The 20,939-nt window shown below is 46.5% G+C and overlaps 1 protein-coding gene across 1 annotated transcript in view; it reads left to right on the forward strand.

Annotated features, from left to right (window-relative positions):
• Positions 1–20,939, forward strand: part of LOC120844440 (neprilysin-1-like) — a 114,156-nt gene that overhangs the window by 62,934 nt on the left and 30,283 nt on the right. Inside the window, exons 10-11 of the mRNA XM_040216230.1 lie at positions 4,945–5,040; positions 5,115–5,192. Of these exons, the coding sequence (XP_040072164.1) occupies positions 4,945–5,040; positions 5,115–5,192 (174 nt within the window). The remainder of the gene's footprint in view (positions 1–4,944; positions 5,041–5,114; positions 5,193–20,939) is intronic.

The raw sequence follows: 20,939 nt of genomic DNA on the forward strand, positions 1-20,939 counted from the left end.
TCGCAAAAACACGCGGCAGTAACTCCGACAGTACGCATCTTTGACTTATTAACTTTTCCCGGTTCATTGCTTTTATATTTACCCTACTTCACCTATATACATATATAAATATATATATATAAAAGAGGAAAAGAACCCTTAGTGAAAACAGCAACAACGGACGATTTAATCTTCGACGTTTCGGCCGGAGTCTGGCCTCCGAAAACGTCGAAGATTAAATCGTCCGTTGCTGTTTTCACTAAGGGTTCTTTTCTTCTTCTGAGCAATTCTCTAATTTAGACCATGCCCTTAAAGAAAACATTAAGTTAATTCCGCAAAACTAATTAACAACTTAATTATCGCGGACTTTAATAATTTTCCTAAATGGGCCCATGGCCCAGGACCAAAGCGCCACAAGCCTTTTTTCGTTGCGATGAGTAGTTTTTGCAGGAGCGATTTGGCCTGTGTTCTCTGAAACACCCTGCATCCGTAGAGTTCACGTTTTGCCCGAATTGTTCGTGGGACGCATTTCTCGCGAATCGTAGGCGACTCGCGAAATTCACGAAAATTAGGTCTTCGCGAAAATTTTGTCGTTTACAGTATATAGATGCATACAGGGTGTCTTTTTTATTTATTATTGACGGTTTTTAAAAAGAAGCCATGAAAGCTACACTTATGTGGTTTGTGCGAGTGAGTTATACGCCCAGGGGGGGGGGGGGGGGGGGGGGGGGCATTATATGGGTGGCTAATCTTTGCGATACGTCGGCTAACTAGTTACAATTCTTTCGGTAAGGCGCCCGCACAGTTTTTCCGTCTTTTATTTAGGCCCAGCCTTGTACCTGCTCCACGAGTGGTAATTTCAGCGCACTGTTGCGCTCTACACGCGCTCAAAGTATTTCTAAAAATTACTGACTTAGGGATTTTGGACGGCGCTCAGCAGGTTTCTGATTGGAACCATATGTCTATTTTCTTTCAATAAAAAGTTAATTAGTGAATTTTAATTTTTTTAGCCGCCTTATCGCAACCATTAGCCATCCACATGATGTTCCCCTGGGCGTATAGCTCACTCGCACAAACCGCTTAAAGGGGCCCTGCAATCATATTTAAGCGTCTACCTTTTTTACGGTTTCCACGTCTCTTGAAGTTCGGGCAAGCCAGCGGGCACGGAGAGAGTAACTAAATATCAGTGCGTCATATTTTAACCGGACGACGCGGAAACCTCCTCCATTGACGAGGGCGACCCGCGGTACCGAAAGCGCGCAAGATGTGACGTCTTTGGTCCTGGGCTTACTACTGGTCAGAGCCGCTAAAAGCTTCTTTTTAGTCGAAATACAAAATACAAGTGTCGCGAACCGTTTCAATTACTTATAAAAGTAGTTTTTGTTCACTATTTTAGATGAGAAAAGAAACAAATGCAGTTTATAAAGTACGGAAACAAGAAATGACCCGTCGACATACCCGCCACCAAGCGGTGGAAAAGGTGGCGCATACTAGAAAGAAGTAGTGGGATCAGGCGCCGACACGGAAAGGTCCCGGATGTACGCGGCAGCGCTGCGGTCGTATGGGCAGGAGGATCCAACCGGCTCCGGGCCTTCCGAAGGCCGTCGGCGAGATGCTTTGTCTTGCGGTTTGGCCGTTTCGCGGTATGGCAGCGCGAAGTGGCTCCCATTCTGAACTGATCTTTACCCCGTGTTTGCTGTCGTTTGTGGCCAATGAAGTGTCATGCCGAATTAGTGTTTAACCACGCAGCAAAGGCAATGAGAGCTTCTCTGGCTGCCCACTGCATACAGCCTGTCCAGAACATGCTTTAGTGGCGCCCTCTCGCGCCGTCGACACGGAATGCGGCAGCTGTGAGCGCTCGCGATGAGCTCACTACCCCTCCTCTAGTTCACGGCCGCTCAAGCAACCAAGGACGTCATGTGGGAGGTTATTTTTTGCTGGCTTTTGTAATTTTGATTTGCCTATAACCTTTAAAATAAAGCGAATTTCAAGAAAATAAAAGTTACCCTAAGTTACTACGTTCAGTGCGCTCAGGTTTGGTGCAAATTAAAAATTAGTAAAAAAGTGCTTGCAGGGCCCCTTTAAGTGTAGCTTTCATGACTATTTTTAAAACAAATCCACCGCTTTTCCGGAGACAGAAAATATAGTTCTCACATCTGGAAGCTCCACTCTATCAATGTTCTGCCGGTGCCAGGAAACAGGACAGCAGGAGTAAGGCGGGAAAACAAGACAGCGTTAGAGTCAACACTCTGACGAAGCGCGTGCTACTCTCGATGTCATCCTACTTGCTTTTGGCTCTTTCGAAGATTGCCGGGCGTTTTTGATTTCCTCAGCATTAATTAGTCTTGAGCGTGCTCCCCCGAGATGTCACAGCAGAACAGCGAGTGCTAGTATCTCGGGGCCAATGGGATTTTTTCCTGCTTGAGTGGTATGAAGTTCTTCTACGTCTTCCACGAAATATTTGGTAAGCGCTGTAGGCGAGAGATACAGAGCCACCAGGAGCGAGTCGTTGTCGACCCTGGCGGCACACAATTTACCAACTTCGTCTAACATGTCACAGAGATTGACGGGTAAAGCACAGACCCGCAACCATTTAGATGGCCAATTGATAACGAGTGCACCACGTTTTCATACGTGCCTCTCTCTGATTTATGAATGGTGATATCATTTGCCTGCACAACGGATAGCTGGCATCTCTCCTTCTCCTTCTCCTTCATCCTCCTCCACTCCTCCTCCCCATTCTCCCCCTCCTCCCTCCTCCCTTCCTCTTCTCCTCTCCCACCCTCCCCTTCTCCTCCTCCTCCATCATATCCTCCTCCCTCCTCCTCCTCTCCACTCCTCCATCATCCCCTCCTTTTCTCCTCCTCCATATTCCGCCCCTTCCCCCTCACTTCTCTCCTCCTCATCCCCTCCTTCTTCTCCCCCTCCTCATCCTCTCCTCCTCCCATCCTCCTCCTTTTCCTCCCTCCTCCTCCTCCTTCCTCCTCCTCGTGACGCTCATGACGCCACTCGTGACGTCATAATGGGAAACGTCCTATAATGCAATGCATGGGTCACGAGAGACCTTCGTGACGCCACATCTGACGTCATTATGAGAAACGTCCCACAATGCAACGTGCGGTTACGTTTTAGAATGGCAATCTGCGCTAGTTGGTTCATGATAACTTTCAGGGCGCCGAAAATACACAAGGACAAGATACAAGAAAGCCTTGTTCACGTCTCCTTTCTTGTATCTTGTCCTTGTGTATTTTCGGCGCCCTGAAAAGTGCGGTTACGCCGACGGCGACGGCGACGGTGGCGCCGCTCAAGCCAGAAATGGGAGCCTAAGAGCTGCGCTCTAAATATAGTCAGTCATTAGTAAGTCGTTAGACAATTTATAAGGTCCTTGTGTTGTTACCCGTTCTTCTAATGAGAATGTGCATTAGATAAGAATAATATACTCATTTAACTCGTCATATTGAATAGTAATTTAGTGCGGGTGAAGCTCTAAATTAAATACATCATGTTATGCCAAAGGAATTAGGACAGTTGAAAAAACTTACTCTTGGGAGTTCAAGCCCCGCTAATAATAAGGTGACTCGTTAAAAAGACATCAAGATTAGTTTGCAATATTTATTGTGACTATAACTGACAATGCTTGTCACGAAATTTTGAAGTCTGTTTTATGCCATTTGTTTAATACTCCACCTTCGGGGGAAGGGATTTTCCAAATATGCTGTAGCTAACCATGACTTAAAAAGTAATATGCCTACAAATCAGATTTTTAAGGGCTAACATGGAAAGAGCGAACAGTTGTATTATATAGGGCGTCTCACGTAAGATAGAAAAAATTCCTGCAATTAGTGTATTGCAAATAAAAACATATTTTTCTCGGGACCGTATTACTCGAGGAGGCGGAAGTCAGAAAATGCGCGGTACTTACTCATTAGTTGAATAATTCATTGGAAATTACTAATTACCCTCTTAGATAGTGAAAATAGACATATGATTCCGATTATAAACTTGCTGAGCGCTATCGAAAACCACTAAATGAGCAATTTCAGGAAGACTTAGAGCGCGTGAGAACCGTGGCAGTGCACTAAAGTTCAAAACTTCGTTAAACAAATATGTTAAGCTTAAAAACAAATACCCTGTATGTAAGTGTCACTGCAAAAACAAATCGAAATACATTTGTAATGTTTACATACTCCCTAGAGTAACATAATTCTTACAGTAGGCAGGAACGTCCAATATATGCTTCAGAACCACATAGCAGTACTGCAATCGAAAACTTTGAATTGGAGGTGCCGCGAAATCAAAAGGAAATTATGCGTTCTGCTTCATGATGCATCGGTGGCTCGCCAGCTGCCTAGGATACCGCTTCATGATACTTCGGGTGCTTGAGCAATAACCTTTACACCTGTCAACACATGATCAGTAGTGTCATACTACCTGCAAAGAACTGCTGCATAAACAATTTAAGTGTTTTTTTTTTAATTTATTCACAACGTCAAGATCAGCGACGCGATCAGCTAAAACAGTCAATTCTACAAAATCCTCAATTGCTACAGATTAAATGTGATGAATCTGATGCAACGCTGAAAAAAAAAATATTCATCACTCTAGTAGGACATAACGACACGTGCGCTGTCTGGTATTATACAGCGATGTATTTATGTAAGTATAGGGTTTCAAAATGCGTTTCCTTCACCGAAGTCAACACCTTCCTTAATAAAATGTGCCACATGATATTAAGTAGGAATACTTCAGCTTTAAGACTGGCCTAATACTTACGGTCAGCTTATCCGTGCGTATTGTTAGAATCAAAAAATTATAGTTGGGAGCTGCCGAGCGGCAAGCTCAGAATATGAAGCAATAAAGGAACATGACCACTCCTTTTTATGCCACTTACGACAGCTTGAATCTTTACTAAACTGAAGGCGGTAGATGTATAAGCTTGTTTGTTTTTTACGTGCCACTTAACAGGTAAAAGAAATTACCAACAAAGTGAAAGAAGCAGTGAAGACATTGGTTCAAAAGCCTTGGCTACAAGCTAAAACAAAAACGGATGCACAGAAGAAGGTACGCGCTATTACCTTACGCTAGTCTTGCGACTGCGGGGCAAATGTAGTTCTCATCTCTCGGTTTATTTGCAGGTTGACCAAATGGCAATTTCCGTAGGATATCCCGATTGGCTTTTGCAGACTTCCGAGATTACTGAATTGTTTAAATATGTGAGTTGTCTTGATTCTATTTCGTCATCGTGAATAGGTTTACCTTGTGCGTTGAACGCCTTTCTACGTACACTGCGCGACTCTATTAAAGAGAACAAATGATCGTTTTTGTTTGTTTTCTTATCGAAGCGCTTTCATTAAAACTTTGGGAAGTGCTTATTTGATGCAATAACCTAAGCAGTAAGATATGAAGCTCAATGTAATAAACCCTTTCAAAGGTCATTCCAGCCAGTGCTGATCACAATCATCATTTTAGAGGGTGGCATCTGTGCCAAGTTAATTGTGGCCATTTTGAGGCTGTTGAAGAAAGAAGATGAAGATACTACCATGAGGATTATATATGAGGTCTGAACGTTCGAGACGTCAATCCAACACGACGAACAACAGCGTAGATACAACTGCTGTGTAAGCCTTTATTTTGGAATATGCTCAAAGAAATTTCTTAGCCCAAGTTTGGATTTAAAATCATTTTGAAGGCTAAAATTTATTCAAGGCACTTATGGGTCACTGCTTTTATTTGTCACTTGTTATCTTCATTGGTTGGATTGGGGTTTTATGACGCAAGGGCTGCTAAGGCGAAAGAGCACCTAAGAAGAAAACTATGGCATTGAGGGTAAGCGAGAAGAAAGGACTCTTGTGGTCAGGGTTAAAAATAAGGGAATGAGACATGAGCCGGAGAATGTCACAAACAAAAATGGGCATGAGTGAAAATCTTTAAAGTTCACAGTCGATGTAGACGACCAATAGCATCTAAAAACTTAAAATCCTGCCTGTAAGTCATGGATGGTTCATCACCCAATAACAACATTGCGTGTAAGGGAATGTGATTTCTGTATAATTGTGCGAAGTGAGATTGGCGTTCCCGTTCATAGAAAGGGCACTTAATTAGAAAATGGAGAACACTTAAAGTTTTGCCACACTCTTCACACAAAGGTGCATCCTCCCCACGGAGCAGGTAGCCATGGGTCAGATGCGTGTGGCCAATGCGCAACCGACACAGTATTACTTCATAAAATCGTTCCTGGTGCCGGGCGCTCACCCATTCACCCAGGTTTGGCTTAATGAGACGCAGCTTGTTGTAGATCTCTTCATTCCACTCGGCTTTCCATTGTGCTCGTATGCGAGACCTTACAGAAGGGCGATAGTCCATGTAAGGGACCCTTTTAATATCTACCTCTCTGCTGACGCACGTGCGGGCAGCACGGTCGGCCGCCTCATTGCCTGGGATACCAACATGGCTACGAATCCAGCAAAAGACAATGGTGCCATACTTTCTGGCTGCCACAATAATTTTCTTCTGAACTTCAACAACAAGGAGTTCCTTGTAGGCAGCAGTGAAGAGATGACTCGCAAGGCACTAAGAGAGTCAGTGAAAACCACTGCCAAGGGTATCCTGTGGCGGGCTATGTGTTCCGTAGCCAACAGGAGGCCATACAGCTCCGCTGTGAGAATGGTAGCAGCAGTATTTATCCGCCTTACAACTTCCACTGAAGGGCCAATGACAGAGCAACCAACAAAGATCTCAGATTTTGTTCCATCTGTATATAACTTTGTAAAATCGTCATACAATTGAGCAAGTTCATGAAATTCTTGCAGAAGCACAGAACTTGGAGTGCTTTTCATGTTATACTCTACAAGAGACAGGTTGCCGTGTTTGTCAGGGTGCTCCCAAGGTGCTACGATGCCAGGGAATTGGACTATCTGGGATGCCACATCTAATCTGACAGACTCGGCCAAGGTCTTCAATCGCATACTGAATGGAGGGATCACGCTAGGTTTTTAGAGAAAGAGTCGTTCCGAGCGTGTTTTTTTAACAACTTCTCGAGTGGGGTGCTGGAGGACAGATCGAATGCGGAAAAAGTACATCATGCTCAATGCGAATCTACGTCTTTCGAGGCAACACTCATTAGCCTCTGCATATAAACTGGGCACAGGAGATGTACGAAAGGAACCTGTAGCCAAACGAACCTCAAGATGATGAATGGGACCAACATCTTCAGCACAGGTTGTCTGGCAGGCCCATGAACAAATATGGCGATGCAGGCGAGTAGGTTATGCATGTTGAAAGTAGTGAAAGCGCACAATTTTTCGAATAAAAAATTCAGTTGATAGTCAGCGCTCGTCCTGTTTGCCTCTCCGTCTTCGTATTCGTCTTTATTGTGCGCTTTCACTACTTTCAACCATAAACAAAGCAGCCATAGTCTAGTCGGGAGCGTACCAAAGAGCGATAGATCCGCTGGAGACACAATCGATCCGAGCACCAACACCTGTGCGAGATAATTTTAAGGATATTGAGAAACTTGTGAGCTATCAATTTCAGGCTTTCTACATGAGCATTAAATTTCAGTTTACTATCAAACGTAAGACCCAAAAATTTGTGCTGAAGTTGGACACTAACATTGTTATTGTAGATTGTTAGGGGTGGCTCAAGAAGGATGCCACGTTTGCGGGTGAAGCAAACTCATGCAGTCTTTTCAGGAGAAAACTTAAATCCATTACTGTCAGCCCAATCAGTAAGCTTGTTGATGCCTAGCTGAACCCTGCGTTCACAGACTGAGAGGTTACAGGAGGAAACTGAAATTTGTAAATCATCGACGTAAAGTGAATACTGAACCGACGGAGGGATTACAGAAGCAATGAAGTTCATTTTAACTATAAACAAGGTGACACTTAGTACTCTCCAGTGCGGCACTCTATTGTCCTGCAGAAGTTCGCGGGAAAGTGTGTTTCCTAGCTCGACTCGAAAGGTGCGCCTGTCTAAATAGCTCTGAATTGTACGAAGCATGCGACCCCGTAGTCCGAGGTCTAATGGGTCCCCCAAAATGCCAAAGTGCCAATCCGTGTCATAAGCTTTCTCGAGATCGAAGAACACTGAGAAACAGTGCTGCCTGTTTGCAAAGGCCTCACGCACAACAGTTTCGAGACGGACCAAGTGCTCGACTGTCGACCTTGATGAACGATTAGCCGCACTGAAATGTGTCGAGCACCTTACCATGATCCAGGTAGTACGTTAGTCTACGATTAATCATTCGCTCCAGTGTCTTACAGAGACAGCTGGTAAGAGCAATGGGCCTATAACTGGAAACACAAGAAGCATCCTTACCAGCCTTCAAAAGTGGAAGGGCATGTGCTACCTTCCAAGATGAAGGAAAATATCCCTCCTGCCATACGCGGTCATAAAGATATAAAATGACGTCGAGTGTAGAAGGATGAAGATGCTGTAGCATTGAATAATGGAAACCATTTCATCCCGGAGCTGAGGGCTTTGTGCTATGAAGAACTGTGAGGAGCTCGTGCAAGCTGACTGTAGCATTATATCCCTTCTGTTCACCTCCTGAGGTTTTCAAGGGATTGCTCTCAGCCTTTAGTTTGTGTTTGAAGGAAATTAGATGAATAATGATATGAACTGGATATATATTCAAAATGTTCTCCAAAAACATCAGCTTGTTCCTCAAGTGTGTCTGGGAATGTTCCATTACTAAAACGCAGGGGGATGTTAAATGCATGATAGGAACCATTGATCTTGTGTATTCGATCCCAGACCTCCTTAGGTGAGGTACTTCTATTTATACTAGAAGAATAGCCTTGCCAACTTTGCCATTTGGCTTTTCCTTGGACGTAGCGTGCACAGGCCTTCATTTTCCGAAAGGATATGAGGTTATCTCTAGCGGGGTATCGTCTCAGAATACCCCAAGCCCGATTTTGTTCCTTGTGCGTCTCTTCACATTCCAAATTCCACCCGGGCTTTGGCCTCCTAGGAAGAAATTGAGATGTCTGCGGGACAGACAACTTGGCTGCTGTGATGATGCGCTCGGTTAAAAGATAATTAAGTTCGTCAATTGTGAAACTATCGAGACAAGAATTTGCTAAAAGCGATGCCGGTTTGAAAAAGCCCCAATCAGCCTTGTCAAGCTTCCAACGAGGCGGGCGTGTATGAACTAAAAGAGGGGAGGGGCTACGCTACAGCTTAAAAGAGTAGAAAATGACCGCTTCCACGTGGATTGGAATCTACTTTCCAGGAAAAATCTGGAAAGCAAGTAGCAGAACCAATTGAAAAGGTCGATGGAAGTTGATGACAAAAATGATGGACTAAAATAGGTTGGCTGGCCGGTATTAAAAAGACAAAGACTTCGTGTGGTTAAAACTGAGTCAACAATTTTTCCTCTGACATCCAAACGTGTGCTCCCCCATAAAGGGTTGTCATAGTCAAAATCGCCCATCAAAAAGAAAGGTTCAGGGAGCTGGTGGAACAACGAATCAAAATCTGAACATTTCCAAGTAAAAGAAGGTGGAAGATATGTAGAGCATACTTTAAGAGCCTTATGGTGCATGAACCGAACAGCCACTGCCTCAAGTGGTGTGGATAGTGGAACCTCTGTGCAGATAACTTCTCTCGGGAGAACCACCGCAACTCCCCCAGAGGAACTGACAGAGCTCGGACGATCCTTTCGGAAAACCTGGTAACGTCTGAGGAAATTGGTACGGCTGGGACTCAAATGAATCTCTTGCAAACACAGCGCTCGTGGCTTGTACTCCTCCAAAAGATGCTCTACATCGTCCAGGTTTCTTAGAAGGCTACGACACTTCCATTGTATGAGTACTGAAGCCATTTTAGGGACAACAACCGGAGCACATGGGAAAGTGAGTCAGTTGCCTCACTTCGAAAAAGTTACGAGTTTTTTTTTTGTCGTTTTTTTTTTTTTTTTTTTCTTTGTAGTTTGCCACTTTATCTCGTCCTGGTCGGAACCCGGAGTCGATGAGGGGGCAGACAAGGCAGCGCCAGTGCTCTCCTGAGCCCCGCAGGCAGACTTGCCTGCTAGCCCGGTAGGGTCTGTGCCGCGGGGCCCCAATCCGCGGCCACGACCAGAACTAGGTGGAAAGGTGGTTGATGTACTGGGGAGCGGTTCTACCCCGTCCATCTGTTCCACCTCTTTTCCCGACAGGGAGGCTCCGTGCGAGCCACGCAGCTCGTTTGTTGCTAGCTGCCTCTCCAGGGACTGAGGCCGAGGGCCTCGCTTCTTCTCCTCCTTAGGAGAGCGGCCAGTGTTGACAGGTGCAGCCGGTGCTGGCCTGTCCTGAGCAGAGGAAGCAGCTAAAGCGCCCCCTCCGCAAGAAGAGGAAGCCTGCTGACAATGCGCCACAGTCTTGAAGGGTAGGGCAGGCACGGCTGTAGCCGGCCCACCCTTGACCAGGGGAGCAGAATGCTGCTCCTGTTGAGGAGATGGGGCCCTTAGGTCAGCCGCCAAGATCTCAGGAGAGACCTGGGTGGCCCTAGTCTCCAAGCGTGGTGCAGGGCTCCTGCGCACCACATCGGTGTAACCTCCCTTTGAGAGGAAGGACAGCTTCTTCTTAGCCTTCAAGTAGGTGATATTCTCCTTTGCCTTTAGGGAAAGAATTTCTTTTTCTTGACGCTAAAGGGGAAAGGTGCGAAAGTAAGCTGGGTGCGGCCCACTGCAGTTACTACAGCGGGCCGCTGCCTCGCAGATGTCAGCAACATGTTCCTGGCTTCCACATTTCGCACAAGTTTCTTTCCCTCGGCAAGTGCGTGACCCATGCCCAAAGCGTTGGCAGCGGAAGCACCTTCGCTAGTTGGGGACATAGGGACAGATGCGACACTGGGGATAGCCTGCCTTCAAAGTTTCAGGGAGGGTGTGTCTCTCAAAAGTCAAGATCACGTGCTTTGATGGGGTTTCCTTACCATCCTTCCGGAACATAATACGTTTAACGGCGACAACACCGGCATCTTTCAGTCCTTCCAGGATTTTTTTCTCGCTAGCGTCGAGGAAGTCGTCTTCAGAAAGGACTCTACGGATCGTGTTGAGCATCCGGTGAGGACTCGCGGACACTTCAACGTCGACTATGCTGGTCATCTTGGAGAGTGCCTCACTTTGAACTTTCGTGTTTACGTCAACGAGAAGGTCGCCGGAGTAGAGTTTTTTTGCTTTCTATGAGAACCCGATGAGGTTTTCAAGAACCTTGGCTACCCCAAAGGGGGCACTTTGGAGACTGGTTTCTCTTCAAGGTTCGGGTAGATCACAAAAACTTTGTAAATGTTCCCATTTCAGGGGTTTTTCCAGTGACTTGGGGCTCAGGGCGAGGCCTCTTGGAAGCCTGCTTTGAACCGGGTTTAGAAAGGAGGGGCGCCATATTAAAGGCAGGAACTTCGGGATCTAGCACACCACGGAGTCCAACGAGGGGATAGGTAACACATCATAACAGGTCTGGCTTGTCTGAGTATGTTACTCTACCAGTGCTACTAGGATGCTATAACCGTGTCTGGGTCAAGAGAGAGTTCTGTCGCCACCCAAGGTTAGCCCTTGCCGCTAAAGAAAGTGAAATAAGAAGGAAGAGGAGAAGGAGAAGAAAGGTATAGAAAAAAGAGGTGGAGAAAGGCGACTGGACTGAATCATTCTAGTCGGGTCAAGCCAGGACACCCGTCTATGAGAAGCAGGGGCCGAAGCGGTGTATTGCCTCGCCCGGGGGGCCCCGAAGGGTCCAAACGTACCCCGGGTTCAGCTCGACCGCAAGAATGTCCTTTTCCCCGGACACGGGTACGCCACGCACAGCCAGACGTGGGTGGGCGAACCCAGATGGCTCGGGGTTCATAGTGACACCACTTACCAAGCACCTACTAAAGTGGGTGCCCCCTGCGTGTGGGTATGGTGGCCCATGTGGCTGGGGTCCGTGGTGACACTACTCACCAAGCACCTAGCACCTAAGGTGCAGGCGTCTCCTGCGGGGTCCGGGTACGTGGAGGCGCCACTCTCCAAACACCTGCTTTCACAGGTGCCCCCTGCGAGGTATTATCTTCATGCTATCGCAAATGACATAAATCAAGAAGGAATTATGAGCCTGAAAAAAGAAACCTCAAACACTAAAAGCACAGAAACAAACAGTTCCCAACGTTTCGGGGTCGACTTGACTCCTTCTTCAGGGGGCGACCAAAAATAGAACGGGACAGCAAGAGCTTCGACCTCTTCTTCCTCTTCTACCGAGTTGATGGTTTGTTAAATGGGTCATGAAACGATTTTCCTACTTCTTCCTCCTTAGCTTTAATCCTCAACTCAAATGCGAATTGTGAAATCACGTGGTCGTGACATTCCTTCGGCACCAGTGCGATGACTCCTAGCTTCCACCGTGCTTTTTATGCACACCATAAAACTTTTCATTCACCAGTGACAATAAGTTCCGTCAGGGCACTCATTGGCCACGAACGCGAATCCAAATATTCGTCGACGGATTGATTGTGGACGAGCGCAAACGTCTGAGTGACGCAGTTCTCGTGTCCAATGCGTGAGCTGGGCTCTGCTGACGTCAGTTTCGCGCCGGTGACGCGCTTTTGGAAGAGCGGATGTATCGTAGTGAAAAGGCGGAGAGCTTTCGAAGGCAAGAATTAAGGTACAAAATAGTCCGCTATATTTTCGAATGTTCGTACCGAAAAGCTGGCTTTTGACTTTCTAGCCTCTTTCTTTTGGCCAACTAAACGATATGTGATTAGAAAAGTCCCAATTTAAAATCATTCATCCCAACCCAAAACTTGTTTCATGGCCCCTTTAACGTGACGCAGGCCATGAACGTAAATAGATGGTAAGGACCCGAGGGACCTGTTAAAGTTCCCCCGTGTGCTTTGATATGCCACGACTGCAAGAACAGACATTTTCGGATATGTGGCTCCATGTCTATCACGTGCGCGTTGCCGAAGTCGATCCGATGATCAATTACCTCACAATGTACCTCACAATGCAACGGAAATACGCTCGCGATCGAAATTGCGCACATCGTTCTGTTGCTGGCGCATGCGTTCGGGAAAACATTTAGTTTCACCGTTGTAGGCGTAGAGCACGCCTTGTGCTTTTTCTTTTGGGAGGTGATCCTTCGGCCTTGGCATGAGCCGTCCTAATGCTGACACTGGCTTGTGCGCCGCTTGGATGCCTTATTTTCAAAGCACACGCCCCAGTGTCTCGCTCGTCCCTTTAACATAGGGGACGCTGATGCGCGCGATGGGGCGGGGCTGTGTGTCACCTGGCGATCCATGGTTATTGTGCGTGCAACAGAGTCGAAGGGCGACGTGTTAAACATAACTACATGTGTAGCCGTTTCTTTGGACGTCAGCAAGGATGGTCTGTTTCTCCTTTCTTCGATCCTTTTCCGCCGAACAAATGGTCATTGCTCTAGACAAGAGAGTGGAGACCACTGACGCCTCGTGATTCACTGGGTGGTTCGAGTCAAAATCAAGGTAGCGTCCGGTGTCTGTTGGCTTCCTGTAGACAAACGCCTGACAGCGTGAGGAGCTGCGCCTTATGTTTTCGGATCATTATACCTCGCTCAACGATCCCATCGACAAGGCCATCGTATTCGCGCGATGTTATACGGGAGGAGCTTTCATCAGCCGCGTTACAGAACTCTTCTAATGCTCTTATCTCTTGTTCGAGAGAGAATCCGATCTTCCAACTACCATCACCACCCCACAGTGTGTCTCTTATCAGTCGTCTTTTTCCAGCCCATATTACTAAAGACTACCAAGACCAAATCTCTTTGCCGATCAGTGGTCTCCAGTCATTCGACGACGACGCACTTCCTTTCACTGTAGTATTCACGGCCGTATAGCTCGAGTACATCTACGGACCTCGCTCCGACTACAAACCCCGGCCAGCACGCACTCCACGACCCTATGAAAATGAGTGCGCCAACCAGACTTCCCACGCTCCTCCTCACTCGCCTTCTCCCATACCGTCCCTGAGCAAGCAAAACCCGTTGCCCTACCGCTCGTTTACGTCATTCAGGCCTGTTGGAGGCGGGGTTCGAGCCGCACGTCCTGGCGATTCCGTGCCCTCGACGACATCCCTTCCCCAATGCAAAACACCCAAGGATTCATTGGAGGTGGGAGAGTTGGTAACGTAACGAAAGGTTTAGTTACATATTCGCAAGACGGTCGTCAATATCAGTTTTTCCCTTACTCCCCAGACAGAGGACCAGGGTAGCAAAGGGGTCAGTTGTTCCCTTACTCCCCAGGCAGAGTACCAGGGTAGCAAACCTGCCGCCAAAGAAGACGCAGTAAAAGATCGCGCGCAGTTAGGCCACGCCTCTCTGCCTTTCCTGGGCGCACCAGAACCCACACACACACGTCCCGTTGACACCACGGACGCGTCGACACTTGTTTCCGCACACGACGGCCCCTTTTGTTTGGGGGAAGTCCTCTTATTTTCCCACCGGGGAGAAGCATTGAGCTGTCCTCATTTTCGCTGCGTCGAAGCTGATCAGCTTCGATGAGGTCGTCCCTTTCAGCGAGGACGACCTCGGAGCCGGACAACAAAGGAGCTCGTCCAAGGACTCTTCGCCCACGCCCAAGGGTGTCGCTGGAGGTGAAGATGCTTTTTCCACTCCTCTGGATGACCGGACGGGTCGTTTCCGCTCACAATACGCAGATTGGAAAGCTGTCCTTGAAATCGCTAAGGCTGGGCAAAGCTCTCAGAAGTTTCATTCGTAACAAGCCTTTGTATCAACCTTTCAAGTCCTACTCTGGCGTCGGAAACTAGACGCCGTGGCTTTAGTGGGTCATGCCGTTTCGTCATAATTCTCTAACCCTCCGTCACCTCCACGAACCCTCGTTTTAATCACAGCATGTACAAAGCCTTTCTCGGCCTTTATTTACATATGTGCCGTAGTATAAAAAATGAAGGAGTCCGTTAGAACCGAGCTTCATCTTGTTGGCACCCGTCCTGACGGAAGACAATTGCGAGGTGCAAATCGCACTTTTTCTCACGGTGCTGCTCGTGCACAACTCGTACACCGTGAAACAAATTTCACACCATCTGTTTTATTTTTGTCCAAAAATTCAGTAGCTTTTTCTATTAGGTTCGGACGTCTCATCGCAATGCAAACCCCCATAAGTTCACGCAGGCACAAAATCTTACTGTGATCCGGAGACCTTGCCAGCTGTAGAGAAATTATGCGCGACTTACGGCTGTGTGATCCCACCACTGACGTCTGGCTTTGCAACATTAGAAAGTGAGTCTTGTTCTGCCCATGAGCCAGCAGATGTTTATATCAAACCGAGTTGTGATTTGTTTCTCCAGAAAGGACTAGCCCTGCCTTTTTCAATACTCACATTCAACAATAGTCTTACCGAACCCCCAATCACAAATATTTCATGCGAAACAGCATTCGCGACCTGAAATATGTATCGCCTTTGTTTACATGCTGTTTAACACTCTTATTGCTACCTTCGATACATTCACACAAAACTTACCCAGCCAGGTTTTTCAACGGAGGGAGGAGTCTCCGGTTTATTACCCATGCTTGATTCGAATTTGTAAAAGGAGTAACAGCATCATTCATTAATTGTAAAGAACGTCTACACTTTATGATTTGATCGTAAAGATACGCCCTTACCACCTGCCACTTATGTAAAACATCGCATTAACACCGGAGATGTTTCGCCAGTTTACGACAGTCCCTACCCTGTCTCTCCATCCGAGCATAAGTTGACTGATAAGCGCGTTCAAGACATGCTGTAGAAATATGTCATGAAACCTTCCTCTAATCCTTGGTCCTTGCATGTTGTTTTAATTATGAATAAAGATGGATCCTGGAGATTTTTTACAGACTATGGGCGATTAAATAAAGTCAAAATAAAGGGTGTTTGTCAGCTACCGCGGATAGACGCTGCACTGGGGTGCCTGCAAGGTTACAACTATCTTTATTCTTCAGATTTACGGTCGGGATACTGGCAAATAAGGGTAGATGAACGCGATTGCAAAAAAACCGCTTTTATTACTCCCGACGGAGTGAAAGGAATGCCCTCGGGGAGCTATATGGTAAAGCGGTATGTCGATGCAATTGTAGTGTGTTCGTTTCGGAACGGAGTAGCGGAAATGGTGGAAGGTTTAATATGAAAGTCGGCTCCCGAATTGCGTTTCACTGCAAAGAAACCGGAGAAATATTTATTGCAGTTTTCGGACTTAAAGATTCATGTAGGGGAAGGTTTCTGTTGGGAATATGGGAGAAACAATCTGAAACCTGTTTTTCGAAGAAAAAGTTGCCATTCGAAAACTGTGACAGCGGGAGTAGTAAGGTCACTGATCAACAACGCATTGAGCATGCCTTGCATCGATTATCTAGAAAATTCAGTGAAAGGGCAGTTTGAAAGACTATTTAGAGCGGGGTACAAGGAAGCCTACATCAACGGGCAAGTGGCTCCTATGTCAAGAGAAAGAGTAGGAGGGGATGAAAGACCTAAGAAAAGGTACGCAGTTTTGCCTTATTTTCATGAAATATCGCATAAGGTAAAGGCATGTGCGAAGACGTTTGGAGTCGATGTTGTGTTTGGCACGAATATCAAGTTAGGCAACCTCACCACCTTTCTTACAGAGAAGAAAGGGTGCCAAAAAGCACATAGAGAAACGTCTGTTCAATGTGGAAGTGGAGTGGTGTATGAAATCCCTCTGGAGTGTGGTTTTAAATACGTGGGTCCAACTTCCAGATGTCTAAACGACAGATTAACAGAGCACGAGCGGAATGTTAAAATCACAGCTCCGAACTCAGAAATAGCGAGACGTGCTCAGGAGTGCAATAATTGTACGATTCACTGGTCAGAAACGGAAGTCGTACACAAGGAATTCAATAGCATGAAAAGAGTATAGTAAGGGGGACAGTCCGAATTGAAACTGTGGCTAATTGTATAAGCAAGGCGTCACTGCAGCTTAGTGACACATCCAGGGCCTTCCTGCGACTTTATGTGTTGGTTGTTGTTTGTTTCAAAGAGGTAGGCGAGGTCAAGAGAAAGTGGGTACTGTAGAGTGCCTTCATGTGCGCTTCGCATAGAGTGATGCCAACTGCCTGTTTCCCTTTCCCACACCCTCGTCCACCGCCATTTTGTTCCCCTCATTGTTTCCCCGTGCGCCGGAAAGTGGCCTTTGTGTCCATCGGTAATCCCATCCGAGGGGGAAAATGCTAATCCTCCCTCCGTGGGTTCCACAACGCTGCTCCGAACTTCTGAGATGAGGTGCTTGTTTCCGGGAGGGCTATAAGCCCCCCGGATTATCGCCGAGGAACAAAATGGCTGCTGGTTTGTCGGCGAGTGGTATTACAAAGGGTGGCATCACCCTAGCAAAGCGCACATGAAGGCTCCCTAGGGTACTGTGTTTGTCAGTCAGAATCCGGTTTAGGCAGCAGCAGGTTGATCTGGTGTGTGTCCCTTTGTTCAAGTCCCCCTTTTCCTCGACCCTTTGGGAGATAGGTGTGTCGCCTAGAAGAAGGTTTTTTTGGTTTGTTGATGTTGTTGTTTTGTGTTTTTTTTTGGTTTTGTGGAAGATAGGTGTGTCGCCAATATTATTATTACTTTTTTTGTGAGTGTTCACGGTGTCTATGGGAAGCGGAGGCTGTGTGTGCGGGGGCTGGCGAACTTGGGATTGGAGGTATATAGGAGAGTGAACTAAATAAACCTTATAGCTGTGTTAGACACGTTGTCATCCTATCATTTTGCCTTTCTCTTCCACGTTTTGATGCTTCGTAGTTTTCTCGCCCCAGACTCGAGTACTTTATAGAAATGGTAATGTTACACCAGCTCGCCTGCGCTCTCACTGTTATTTCTCTGATCATACCCGAAGCAGGCTTAGTTCGTTTCCTTATACATCTTCGTTCTCATCGTTGTCAACCACTCTGCTGTTTCAAGCTTTCGCTGTCCTCGACAAGCTAGGACACCGGCTAACGGAACTCGAAGCCGAAGTAGCGTTTTTTGGCATTTGGTTACGGAAGAAATTCGTCGACCCGAAGCTCTTCAGGCATCTATCGTCACCGACAATTCCCTGTATCACCGAAAAGAAGATATATAGAACGTACGGGGACAGTACGTCTCAAAGGATTCTGGAGATCCGCAACGCAAGTGGCAGACTGTGGACTCTGCTCCTCGGGACGGATCTTCGAAGCCACAAGGACTTTCAGCACTGAAGCAACTTTAGGAGGGCCCACTCCAAACCGATTTGGGGTGCAAGGCGGAGACACGTTTTGGACAGCATCAAGAGGCAGAGCACCCACGGCATCGGACTTGGTAATGTGTTGCATGAAACTCACAATCGGCAGGACAGTCGATGACTCATTGATAGAACGCATGTAAATGATTGTCGGAACGTATCGTTTGGTAATCTGCTCAATCCTCATGAAGCATCAGTGTCCCGGAAAATGGAAACAATGTTGGGGAGGGGCCTAAGTTATGTGTAAATGTGAAGCCATCTAGGCTTGATGTTTTTTCGTCAATTCAGTCGGTAGCGAGAATGGTCGGTCATGAAGAAAAAGCAGCCTAAATGGATCAGGTGGTTGAACGATTGGAACGATTTATGGGCATTGATTACCCGAGAGAAAAAAGGAACTTCGGGCAGATAAAAGTGGTTAAAAAAGAATTGAAAAGTAAGTCGTCGGAGTTAGTGCAGACGGACAAGAGTGGGAAGTTTGCTGTATTTCCCCGGGCAGTTTTTGAGAACAAGGCAAAAGAAGCGTTGGGTTCCCTCTTCTGTGAATTGAGAGGAGACGTTGGGAAGTTAAGGAAAATTAGTTGTGGGGTCCTGAAGAAGGAGGATTTCGAGGGTATGGCGATAGCTCGGGTTCAGGGTGCTCAACATTAAGCTTAAAGTTCTCCCTTAAGGAGCACAAGCCGGAGCTTCCGTTTTGAACGGTCGTTAATGAGAATGGAACGTGGCAAAAAGTGGTGTCCAAGTTCTGTCAACAGGAGTTAAAGTACGTTCCCCTCAAAAATGCACTATCACTGAAAAAAACAAACGAATTGATTGGCATCTTGGACGTTCACCATGGCAAGTAGTGCTCGGCTTTATATTATTCGTTGGAGAGTAATAGACTAGTGAAGGAGGCACTGGGAGTTCAACTTAGTGAAGTTTCAATCAGGATCGGGCATCTCTGTAGACCGTTTCTTGACAATTTTGGATTTTTATCTGCGGTCTACGATTGTGTGATATGGGGACAAAATGTATGTTCAAAAAAGTGACAGCCCTTTACAACTCACTGTAACGTCGAATTAGAGCGCAGCTCTTGAGGAGGAGGATGGAAGAGTACCGAGGGGAGGGTATACCCCTTCTCCCTCCTCCTCACCTCCTCATCCTCCTCCTCCTCCCCTCATTCTTCAATCTCCTTCGGAGGGGGGGGGGGGCCACGTGACCGCTCACGTGCCCTTGGAGGGGAGTGGCTCGCGCGGTGCATTATGGGACATTTCCTATAATGCACCGCGTGGTTACGCTGACGCCGCTCAAGCCGGAAACGGGCATCTAAGAGCTGCGCTCTAAAAGAAGGGGTGAGTATAGGCTCGTTTGTAGCACCGATACTGGCAGATATCTATTTAAATTCATTGGACTGCGCAGTGGTTAATGGTCTGAAAGGAATGCCGTCGGGGAGCTATGCGGTAAAGCGGTATGTCGATGACATTGTAGTGTGTTCGTTTCGGAACGGAGTAGCGGAAATGGTGGAAGTTTGATAAGAAAGTCGGCTCCTAAATGGCGTTTCGGTGTAGAACAACCGGAGGTAGATGTATTGCAGCTTTTGACCACATAACTAGTCTTCCTCGCCCAGCTGAAAAATGTCGCATCTTCGCGCAACACCGTACACGGACATCTCAGCAGCTACAGATGAGTCGGTACAACGACACACATCGCCATGTGAAGTACCGAATGGGGACCTCGTCTCGATCCGGTTCACCTTTCCTTGTGTTGGCCGCTCTGCCAAAATGTTATCGCACTATACCGGGCCAAATCGAGTCGCTCGAAAAACGACTGACGTAAACAACAAAGTGTAACTGCACACCCCTTCCCGTTGGCTACTCCCAAAACACTGACATTGTCCATGTGTCTAGGATGACATTGTGTGTACATACCTAGATCTTACCTTAGTTCGGGAATCACGTAACTCACCTATCGTAAAGGTTATGTTAAATTTGTTGGACAGTGAACGATTGTAGATAGAGGAGGATAAGGAGGAACCAGTGACGACAATACAGCACATCGTAATAGACGTATTGGTCGAGTCTCAATATCGCTTATTTTTACAGTCACAATGATAACAGTGGAATCAGCTCGGCAATTGCACGTTTTCCGAAAATCCCACTATTGACGATTTTAATTATTTGATCATAGTTTGGCCACACAACGATGCCATCAATCAAATTTATTTTGAGAGGGTTGTAAAAGGATTAATTTGTGTACGGCAGTTAGCTTTCCATGAATTCTTATGCAACCGCCGTATTAGTGCTTAGGCGTCATACTGATGACACCATTCGAGGCTGTCTCTTGATTGACTTTGATGACTAGTCTAAGCGATAGCTTTTTACTGTTTTGTTAAATACTTCTGGATGCCGTTGTGCGATTAGCTATACTTCATTATGTCTCAGCACGTATTCTATATTCTGTACACTTATACTTTGATTGCTATGAGCTGTGTGTGCTTTATGTTGCTTTGGCATGAAAGATAATGTTTTTGTCACGCTATAGCATCATACTTTTCGCTTGAGATCCTCAGTTTAGTCTAATTTTGCCTTAACACATAGACCAGGAAGAATATCATGTGAGTTCAATATCAATTACAAAAAATACGTGACAGCTACACTCTGAGTCGCAAAAAGAACATAATGTTGAGATATTGCCGACTGAGTAAGCCATGAAACTTGAGTGCACTACAAGACATCCTGCAAGGTTCCCAGCACTAGTATTTGGTTTGGCAATTTCAACGCTAAATTCCAAGCCTGAAAAA

This window comes from Ixodes scapularis, unplaced genomic scaffold (genome assembly GCF_016920785.2).
Source record: "Ixodes scapularis isolate PalLabHiFi unplaced genomic scaffold, ASM1692078v2 PGA_scaffold13__105_contigs__length_92229423, whole genome shotgun sequence".
NCBI classification, from domain to species: Eukaryota; Metazoa; Arthropoda; class Arachnida; order Ixodida; family Ixodidae; genus Ixodes; species Ixodes scapularis.